We start from the raw sequence: 11,474 nt of genomic DNA, 5'->3' as shown, positions 1-11,474 counted from the left end.
TGCTGAGTGACTTCACAGGAACATTGAGAAGTTGACCAAATAGGCAGACGCCTGGCAAGTGAACTTCAATGCAGAGAAACACGAAGTAATGCATTTCGGTAGAAGAAATACAGGATCAATGGTACAACATTTAGGGGAGTACAGGAGCAGTGGAACCTCAGGGCTCATGTGCATGATTCTCTGAAGGTGGCTAGGTAAGTTCAAACGGTTGCTAAGCAAGCTTTCAGGATTTTTAGGTTTATAACTAAAGCTGTACAGTATAAAAGCAAGGAAGTGATGCTACACCTCTACATATTATTGGTCAGCCCACATTTGAAGTATTCCGTTCAGTTCTAAACACCCTATTTACAGAAGGATATTAAATCCCTGGAGAGTTCAAAGCAGTTTTACTAGAATGATACCAGGAACGAAGGGTTTTAGAAACCAAGGAATGATTAAAGGGATTGGGTATATTCTCCTTGAAGCAAAGATTAAGAGGTGACCTTACTGAGGTGCTCAAAATTGTAAACAATTTTGACGGGGTAAAGAGGACTTTCTGTTTCCACTGGATAGTAGGTCAGTAACTAGGGGTCACAATTTCAAGACTGTCAGCAAGAGAGCTAAGAGTGAGATGATGAGAAACTTCTTTACTCAATGTTAGGATTTGAATACACTGCTTGGGAGAGTGGTAGGGGAGGCAGATTCCATAGGCAGTTTAAAAAGAGAGCTAGATATAGATGTGAAAGTGGTGAAGTTAGAGGACCATGGAGTGGGACTAGCTCCATAGCTCTTTCAGGAATTGATACAGACACAATGAATCAAAAGGCCTACTTATTTGCAGCAAAATTCAATGATTCTATAATTTTTAAGGGACAAACTACTTGGGACAGGGAGAAATTTCTTCTGAAGATTGCGAATATTGTGAATTCTAAACCCTCAACACAAACCCTAAAAGGGTAGTAAATATCAAGTGAATCAAGGGATGTAGGTAAGGGCAAGAAAGAGAAACTAAGGTCACATTGAACAGCAGAGAAAACTTGCATGGTCTATCCATTTTCCTGTAATGAATTATGTAATGTTACAAATGTTTCTCAAGTATCCAGAAAGAGCAGTCATGAAATAAAATAATTCTCATAAAAAGATTTTACTGGAATATATAAACAGAAGTTGTGATTTTTATATACATGCACGAGACAAATCTCACTAAGTCCTGATATATGAATCTGAGCATCAAACTGGACCATGCATTTAGAGCTGCAAGATCACAGAGCATTGTCCATCAATACACATACAGACTTAAAGATGTCCACAGACTCATTTGTAACAACACTTAAAAAGTTTGAATATTGTGCAACATTGTCAGATACAAATACAGATAAGACAACCTTACAAAATAATCTTTATTTTACATAGCTCTGTATGTTTGCAAGATTAACCTGCAAATGAGATTGATTTTGGAATGTGCAGCAAACTAACAGTCTATTCATGTGGCAGAACCAAATTAAACCAGGGTTGACAGGATCTGTCTAGCTGAACCATCCAGGTCTTCTTTCCTGGCAATTTCACAATCAATATTAGCCATAAAGGTTTTCCCATGTACAATTTGTGCAGGAACAGAGTTGCACCTTAGAGTAATTGTTGGGTAACCCCATCCCATTTTTATTAACCTCTCCATTGAGGCTTCTCCTACTTTTAAGATTCATTGCAGTCCTTTGTGCAGGATGGCATGAAGATCAAGTCGCAGTCTGTGTCACCATGGTACGGTGAACAAATTTCTGTTAAAATAATCTGTGATTAACTAGCAAAAGTTTCAATGAAAAGTAGTTTTATACAGGGCTTGAAGATACAATTGATCACCCTTCCCTGATGGGCTAGTAACTCAAGCAGGCTATCACAGCATAGTACTGATCTATATAGCCTGGAAAGATTCTGAACTTGAGCTAACTAGGTTCGATCCATACAGGCATAGCAGCACCCTCAGTCAGCGAGGATTGCCATTTGCTCATTAGTTAATGGCTCCAAACTTCACTATGTGGACACACGATAAGGGATTGCACAGGAAGAATAGTTAACAGAAAATTATTACAAAAGGCTGCTCAAATCTCTGCAAGGCTGCACCTTTAGGAGAGGAGATAAAATAATACTAGTTCTTTAAAACTATCAGGAGGAATAAATTGCCTTATTCTTCAAACTCACTGACAGCAATTTTCTTCCTTAAGGATGAAGTGTGTTGGGCAATGAAACTGTAGTTTCAGCATCAGTATTAAGCACACAGCTGTGCGCCTTCACAATATAAACCACTGACATGAATTTCTTTCACAAGCAGGATAAAAATCCAGACATGCAGCATCAATACATTGAAACTCAGCTTTTTAAATCATCAAGAGCTGAAAATGTCACATCTATTTTTTGGTTATCCGGGAACTAGTGTTCAAAACTAGTTCAATCCCAGTCCAATCTTGGGTCAAGGCATCCAAAACATTAAAATGCCGAAACATTCTAACTATAGATAATCATGATCAGAAAATTATATTCATTGAACCTTCCTCTTAAAATAAAAATTGGAAGATTGACGAAGCAAGTTGCTCTTTTTAACCCAAAATGACAATTTTCCCACAAGAAATCCAGGAGGGGAATGAATAACCATTAATGCTGTAGTCCACTAAAATGGCTTACAGATGACACCGGGAACTTCATTGCTACATGTACCACTGGCAGTGTGTTGTTGATTGGTTCATCTGTAGAAAAGAAGCTACATATGCAAAAAAGAACTCCCAAAAAAAATCACAAGTGCCAGAGGATAAAGGTAATTCAATTACCAAGTCACACGGCTTTGCGATGATATTCCGGTGGTGCGACTTCGTAATCACTTGGACTAAAGAGACTCGAAGCATTCTTCACCAAGTACCTGAAGGGTTAGGGACGAGAGAAAAAATTGTTGAGTTGGTAATGTAGCAATTGAAAACAGTTCCTGAAAAGCTCCGTGACAACTTAGTTACATCCCCTCTGCATATAATGAGACCTTCCTGGAGAATATTAAAGAGCTGAGTCTCAATTTCAAGGGCAGTACACTTGCAAGTACAGCAGGAAGAGGTATACAGAGACCGGTACCACCAAAATTTAAATGCAAGTATGAGAAAGCAAGGTGGTCCTTTAAACCCGCTTCAAAATAATATCATAGTGATCTTAACTGCCCTCTGCCTGAGCTTTCCCGTTCCCTGGCACATTAAAGGTCCAGCAGCCAGATTACAACTATTGCATGCCACTTCACCTCGTCTAATATGAATCACCACAATTTGGATGAGAAAAACCAGATTCACTTCATCAACATAAAAGATTTCTCCAAATATCTCTGGCATCTTCCAAGCCACAACAGCCTATTTCAATGCATCAAAAGTTTGAATTTGCCCTTTCTGATTTACATCTCTTGTCAAATCATTTGATTCTTCCCTTCTTCCATTATCATTCAGTTTAGGCTTGAACCAATATCCTTATGTCATTTAATCTTTCTGTCTTCCACTCTCTCTCAGATTACCCATCTTGCCTCACCTCTGCACTTATGTAAAACAATTAAATCTCAAAACATCTTCTGGACCTGATGGAAGATCAACCTGAAATATTTTGAGTTTCCCTCCCCCAGGGATACTGTCAGACCCATTGAGGTTTTTAAATATAACCTTAACGTAATGAAACATCCCATGATATTTTAAAAGGCCATTACAGCAGAAAGTATAGCAATGAACTACAAAAGATGATGCTAGATCAGATTATCAAAGTCCTAACCAAAGAGGTATATTTTAAGAAATATCTTAAAGGAGGACAATTCGGGAGAGAATTCCAGGTTTGGACCTGAAGTAGCTCAAGGCATGTCTACCAAGAGAAAAATTATAATTGGAATGCTCAAGAGGTCAGAATTAGAGGAACACGGGTATTCTGGAGAGTTGGGCAGGTATTCTGGAGAGTTGGGCTTGAAGGAAATAAAAAAAAGAGAAATGACAACTTTAAAATGAAGATATTGGCTAACTGGTGGCTAATATAGTTCAGTGATTAGAGATGATAGGAGAACAGCAGTTGTTGCAAATTAAGATGAGGACAAAGCTTTGGATGGCCTCAAGTTTAGGAGAGAAGAAAGTGAGAGATCGACCACGGCTGTATTAAGTGTCTAGAGGTAATGAATGCATGGATAAGGCATTTGATGATTTTAATTTGCACTAATGCATCAACAAATTTTAAATCATGCATTAATGCATCCCATTAAATTCCCTAGTGATTCTTATCCCTGTAGCAATTCATGATTACTGAAGTTGACAGCACAGAAGAAGCAATTCCATCTGTGATTTTTTTTCCTAACAGCCATGAGGATTTAATAATTCAGCTTACTTTAAGAAATCGTGCAAGTAATTCAGCAACAATGCTAAACTCTTCTCATCCAAAGGTGTGTATGCCAACATTGCTCCAATTCGCACTGTGGAGAGAAGCAAAACACTTAGCATTTAAAATATGAAAACCAACCATTCACCCCAACTGGTTCAGGTCAATGTTTATGCTCAACTGAGAGATAGAGAGGAATGCAGATGCTGGAGAAGTCAGTTGATAAAGTGTGGCGCTGGAAAAAGCACAGGTCAGGCAGCATCTGAGGAGTGAGAGACACAACATTTCAGGCTCAGCCCTTCACCAAGACCTACACAATACTCCACACAAGGCACCTTTTCGCCATTTAAACTCTTCAACCTCTTTGAACCTAATCAACATGTCCTTCTCTTTAGAAGCCATTTAACTGGGCAAGAACTTTCTTTTTTTTTTCTTTTCTCATTTATCTATTATTTGATATTATAATTGGATGAAGTTAAACTTTAGACTAAAAATGGCAGGAAATCTGAGACCCGTGTTATGCTCCTCTTGCTTAATGTGGGAGCTCAGAGACGCAATTGATGTCCCTGACTCCTTCACGTGCAGGAAATGTGCCCAGCTGCAGCTTTTGTTAGACTGCAAGATGGCTCTGGAGCAATGGGTGGACTCACTTTGGACCATTTAGTGGATACACATTTAGTGAACTGGTCACACCACAGATTAGCATTGCTGACGGAGAAAGGGAATGGATGACCAAAAGGCAGAGAAAGAGCAGGAAGGCAGTGCAGTTGTTCCCTATGGTCATCTCCCTCCAAAACAGGTATACCATTTGGAATACTGTTGGGTGAGATGGCCTACCAGGGGAAGGCAGAAAGAGCCAGGTTCATGGCACCATGGTTGGCTCTGCTGTACAGAAGGGCAGGAAAAAGAGTGGAAGGGCTATAGTCATAGGGGATTCAATTATAAGAGGAGTGGATAAGCGATTCTGTGGTCAAAAACAAGACTCCTGAATGGTATGTTGCCTCCCAGGTGCCCAGGTCAGGGGTGTCTCAGATCGGCTGAGACAGAACATTCTGAAAGGGGAGCGTGAACAGCCAGTTGTCGTGGTGGATATGGGCACCAATGATACAGGTTAAAAAAAAATGGGGATGAGGTCCTACAAGCAATATTTAGGGACTTAGGAGCCAAGTTATAAAGTAGGACTTCAGAGGTAGTAGTCTCAGGATTGCTATCAGTATTACGTGCTAGTCAGAGTAAAAAATGAAAGATAAGGCAGAATTAACGCATGGTTTGAGAGATGGTGCAGGAGGGAGAGGTTCAGATTTTTGGGACATTGGGACCAGTTCTGGGGGAGGTGAGACTATTACAAATTGGTCTGGACTGGAATCAATGTCCTAGGGGCGCTTTTACTAATGCTGTTGGGGTGGGTTTAAAACTAATACAGGGGGGTGGGAATCAAATGAGGTTAGTGGACAGTGAGGAGATAGTAACTAAAGCCCATAAGAAACTAGACAATGAAGTCAGCGTGATTAAGGGGAAAAGTAGGCAGGGAGCAGATGATGAATAAAGAGTACTGGGCTAATGTTATGATTCTTGGCAGTGTAGATGAGCAGAGATTTGTGCCCATGTATATAGATCCCTCAAAGATGCCACCCAGGATGATAGGGTTGTTAAGAAGGCACACATTGTGTTAGCTTGTATTGGAAGAGGGATTGAGTTTCAGAGCCCTGAGGGCATTTTGCAGCTGTAGGGTGGCACGGTGGCTCAATGATTAGTACTGCTGCCTTGCAGCGCCAGGGACCCAGGTTCGATTCCAGCCGCAGGTGACTGTCTGTGTGGAGTTTGCATTCCCCCTGTGTCTGCGTGGGTTTCCTCCAGGTGTTGCATTCAGTTCTGGTCACTGCATTATAGAAAGGATGTGCGATTTACTGGGATGTTACCAGTACTTCATCCTGGGATTGTATTCATTAGAGTTCAGAAGGTTGAGGGAGATTTAATAGAAACTTACAAGATAATGCATGGTTTAGAAAGGGTGGACGCTGGGAAACTGTTTTCATCAGGCAGGGATACTAGAACTCGTGGGCACAGCCTCAGAATTAGAGGGGGTCAACTTAAAACGGAAGTGAGGAGACATTTCTTCAGCCAGAGGGTGGTGGGCCTGTGGAATTCACTGCCACGGAGCGCAATGGAGGACAGGACATTAAATGTCTTTAAGGCAAAGATTGATAAATTCTTAACCTCGCAAGGAATTAAGGGTTACGGGGAGAGTGCGGGTAAGTGGCGGTGAAATATCCATTAGCCATGATTGAATGGCGGAGCGAATTCGATGGGCTGAATGGCCTTACCATTCCTATTTCTTATGGTCTTAAAGGAAGGAAAGTTACAGACAGTCAGAGAAAATGGGTGAGATTCTTAATGAGTACTTTGCATCGGTATTTACCGGAGGAGAGGGACACAATGGATGCGAAGGTTGGGGACAAATGTTTGATTACTCTAGGTCAAGTTGGCATAAGGAGGGAGGAATTGTTGAGTATTCTAAAAGGCATTAAGATAGACAAGTCTCCAGCTCCAGATGGGATCTATCCCAGGTAACTGAGGGAAGTGAGAGGGGAAATAGCTGGGGTCTTAGCAGATATCTTTGCGGCATCTTTAAATACGGGTGAGGTCACAAAGGACTGGAGAATTGCTAATGTTGTCCCCTTGTTTAAGGAGGGTAACAGGGCAATATTAACCAGGGCATGGTTTTAGCCCTGGGAGGAGGAAGCTGGGAAAATAGGAGTACAATGATTAGTGCTCCCAGGGATGGGAGCTTCAACAGAGGTGCAATGAGTGAAACAGAATAAAGTAATGTATGTAATTTACTTTAATATGAATTCAACTTAAACTAAACTGCAATCAAATTAAATAAAAGTTAAGTAGATATGTTTGTGCTGGTAGAATAGTAGGTTGTTTATTATTCAACACCAGGTTATAGTCCAACAGGTTTATTTGGAAGCACTAGGTTTCAGAGCACAGGCTCCTTCATCATGTGGTTGTGGAGACCAAGATTGTAAGACACAGAATTTATAGCAAAAGTTCACAGAGTGATGTAACTGAAATTATATATTGAAAAATACCTGGATTGTATGTTGAGTCTCAACTTTTAGAATTACCATGTTGGTTTCAGTTCTTTCATATGTAAATTGTAAAACTTTTTAAAAAAAAAGTTACATTCTCAAATGAACTTTAACAATTGGTATCATGTTGGCCCAGATAATGTATTGAAGGTGTTAGCTCCCTGCATGAGACTGTCTGTGCCCCAATGGTTATGTAAAAGTTTTGAAAAAGGTTTTAATAAAAATAATTTTAAAAAAGGTTAACAGAGATGATCCAGGTAATTATAGACCAGTAAGCCTGATGTCAGTGGTAGGGAAGCTGCTGGAGAAGATACTGAGGGGATCAGATCGATTTACGTTTGGGAAAAAAAAGGGCTTATCAGTGATAGGCAACATGGATTTGTGCAGGGAAGGTCATGCCTTACAAGCTGAATAAGATTCTTTGAGAAAGTGACAAAGTTGATTGATGAGTGAAGGGCTGTAGATGTCATGTACATGGACTTCAGTAAGGCGTTTGATCAGGTTTCCCATGGTAAATGATGGAGAAAGTGAAGTCACATGGGGTGCAGGGTGTACTAGCTAGATGGATAGAGAATTGGCTGGGCAACAGGAGACAGTAGTAGTGGAAAGGAGTTTCTCAAAATGCAGAACTGTGACCAGTGGTGTTCCACAGGGATCCGTACTGAGACCATTGCTGTTTGTGATATACATAAATGATCTGAAGGAAGGTTTGGGTTAATAAGTTTGCAGTCGACACTAAGATTGGAGGAGTAGCAAATAGTGAAGGGGACTGTCAAAGAATGCAGCAGAATAGGTAGATTAGAGAGTTGGGCAGAGAAATGGCAGATAGAGTTCAATCCAGGCAAATACAAGGTGCTGCATTTTGGAAGATCCAGTTCAAGAGTGAACTTTACGGTAAATGGAAAAGTCCTAGGGAATGTTGAGGTACAGAGGGATCTGGGTGTTCAGGTCCATTGTTCCCGGTCAATACAGTGGTCAAGGTGGCACATGGCATGCTTTCCTTCATCGCACTAGGTATTGAGTACAAGAGTTGGCAGGTCATGTTACAGTTATATAAGACTTTGATTCAACTACATTTGGAATACTGTGTGCAGGTCACCACATTACCAAAAGGACATGGATGCTTTGGAGAGGGTGCAGAGATAGTTCACCAGGATGTTGCCTGGGATGGAGGATGCTAGCTATAAAGAGATTGAGTAGATTAGATTTGGAGATGCCAGTGTCGGATTGGGGTGTACAAAATTAAAATCACAAGACCGGGTTCAATTGGGAGCACACTAACTTTCGGAGCGACGCTCCTTCATCAGGTGATAGTGGAGGCTCAATCCTAAAACCGAATTTATAGCAAAAATTTACAGTGTGATGTAATTGAAATTATACTTGAAAAATTGACTATCTGTTAAGCCTTTCATCTGTTAGAATACAGTGATAGTTTCACTTCTTTCATGTGTAAATCACAAAACTTTTTTTTAAAAAAAGTTGCATTCTCGGGTTAGCTGTTAACAATGGTGATAGCTAGACAATATGTTGAAGATGTTGGCCCTGTGTTCTGTCTATGCAATGATGTTTAGATTGATTCTAATCTAAAAAGTGAGATAACGGAATTCTACATGAATGCATGCAGTTTTTGAGCAAAGTACAATGTAACCCTGAAAGTACAAATGCACCCTACAAAATATATGTGCGCGCATGTGGGTCTGGGGCAAAGGCTACAACAACGGATGAATGGGCACCGCACAACAATCAACAGGTAGGAGGGTTCCCTCCCAGTTAGGGAATACTTCAGTGGTCCAGGACATTCAGCCTCGGACCTTCGGGTGACCATCCTCCAAGGTGGACTTCGGGACAGGCAGCAGAGAAAGGTGGCCGAGCAGAGGCTGATAGCTAAGTTTGGTACCCATAGGGAGGGCCTCAACCAGGATCTTGGGTTCATATCACATTACAGGTGACCACCATTGCACTAGACACCCACACAGACACAAGACACTCTGCAATCACCACACACACACACACACCAACCCAGACAGAGAGACACACAAAGACCCGCATGCACACATTTTGTAGGGTGAACTTGCAGGGTTACATTGTACTTTGCTCAAAAACTGCATGCATTCATGAAGAACTCCATTATTTCACTTTTTTAGGAATCAACCTAAACATCATGGTATAGGCAGAGAACACAGGGGGCCAACACCTTCAACATATTGTCTAGCTATCACCATTGTTAACAGCTAACCCGAGAATGCAACTTTTTAAAAAACGTTTTTGTGATTTACACATGAAAGAAGTGAAACTAACAGAAGAAAGGCTTAACAGACAATCAATTTTTCAATGTATAACTTCAGTTACATCACACTGTAAATTTTTTGCTATAAATTCTGTGTTAAGATTGAGCCCTCCACTATCACATGATGAAGGAGCGTTGCTCCAAAAGCTAGTGTGCTCCCAATTAAACCTGTTGGGACTACAACCTGGTGTTGTGTGATTTTTAACTGAGTAGATTAGGATTCTTTTTATTAGAAAGACAGAATTTGAGGGGGGGTGACCTGATTAAGGATTACAAAATCATGATAAGTATAGACAGGGTGGATAACAAGAAGCCTCCCCCAGAGTGGGGGACTAAATTACTTGGAGTCATGAGTTCAACGTGAGGGGGGGAAGTTTAAAGGAGATATGGAAAGTTCTTTATGTAAAGGGTGTGGGTGCCTGGGATCCATTGCCAGCAGAGGTGGTAGAGGCGGTCACAATAGTGTCATTTAAGACTTATCTAGACAGATACATGAATGGGCAGGGGACAGATCCTTAGAAAAGAGGCGACAGGTTTAGATAGAGGATCTAGATCGGCGCAGACTTGGAGGGCCCATGGGCCTGTTCCTGTACTGTAATTTTCTTTGTTACATCACATTTCTGAAAAGCACCATGCAAATGCAAGTTCTATCTTGAAAATTTTTATCAGTGGACCAGAAGAGGATTAAGTGTTTAGTAGCATAGCACTTGGTGCCTGTTCTCAAGTGAAGAGCGACAGATTAGACTAATTTATCCTATCGTACCCACAAGCTCATTGGGAGCAAAGAATAAAAACTGGAAAAGAACCAAAACCAAATTTTAAAAGCCAACTAAACTTACCAAACAACCGAAGGAGATGTGGTGCTCCATAAATCTGTGACATGGGTGCATCTGGATGATCAGCCAAGATTTCGGCATACTGTGGTCTCTCAAATTTGTACAGTAGTTGCGTACCCAACATCACATTGAAATATTCCTTAATTCCAGCAACTACTTCATTAACTGCATATTCCCTAAGGTTGAAAAGGAAAGATACTAAGCAATCAGTAGGGACCCTATTATCAGCTTGTTAGAAAGGATAAAGACGTGGGAATGACACATATAGGCAAGCATCAAAAGAATTCAACTTGTGTCAGTGCTTAATGTTTTTTCTCCGATCACCAGTCTTGTTTCCTCCCTTTGGTATATGTCCTTTACAAGGGTCTGAAGATGGGTTTTTAATCGAGGTCACACACTCACCCTCAAACATCTCATGCGCCCTGCTCTTAAATCACAGGAGATCAGAGCAAAAACTTCAGGGATCAGTTTACTTTGTACTTTGAAAGCAAGTTACCACACCAGAGAAATAAAATCACTCACTTGTTATTGTCAGTGTTCCCACGTGACTTTTTGTAGTTGGCATATTCTTCCAACACTGTGTCTACATTCTTTTTTGCGGGCAAGTGAAACAGCTTTAGTGAGAGGAAAGATCATTGTTAGGTTATATGGCCATGTGTTAAACACTACTGAGCATGCAAATCTTGAACAATAAAAACTGATAACAAAAACCTATTCTCATTTCTAAAAATAGCAAACCATCAACTGTGCACCAAAGGTTTCCAATTATATTGTCAAAAAATAATGTCTGGCTTATGGATCAATTCTTGATTATTTATCCGATGCATGGTTATAATTTCTGGAGAGCAGTATATGAAAAATACACTAACACAATCACCAAAAATGTAAAACAAATGGTCACTTTTA

At 40.5% G+C, this 11,474-nt stretch overlaps 1 protein-coding gene across 1 annotated transcript in view; it reads right to left on the bottom strand.

The window, feature by feature from the left end:
• Positions 1-1,104: 1,104 nt before the first annotated feature.
• Positions 1,105-11,474, bottom strand: part of morf4l1 (mortality factor 4 like 1) — a 57,015-nt gene continuing 46,645 nt past the window's right edge. The window contains exons 9-12 of the mRNA XM_060853369.1: positions 11,091-11,182; positions 10,572-10,744; positions 4,360-4,444; positions 1,105-2,887 (exon numbers count right to left, since the gene is read on the bottom strand). Coding sequence (XP_060709352.1) covers positions 2,803-2,887; positions 4,360-4,444; positions 10,572-10,744; positions 11,091-11,182 — 435 coding nt within the window. The 3' untranslated portion in view covers positions 1,105-2,802. The remainder of the gene's footprint in view (positions 2,888-4,359; positions 4,445-10,571; positions 10,745-11,090; positions 11,183-11,474) is intronic.

The sequence above is a fragment of the Hemiscyllium ocellatum genome, chromosome 39 (assembly GCF_020745735.1).
Source record: "Hemiscyllium ocellatum isolate sHemOce1 chromosome 39, sHemOce1.pat.X.cur, whole genome shotgun sequence".
Taxonomy (NCBI): domain Eukaryota; kingdom Metazoa; phylum Chordata; class Chondrichthyes; order Orectolobiformes; family Hemiscylliidae; genus Hemiscyllium; species Hemiscyllium ocellatum.
Note: the sequence above shows the minus strand (reverse complement) of the source record. Positions and strands in the feature narration are given on the sequence as shown.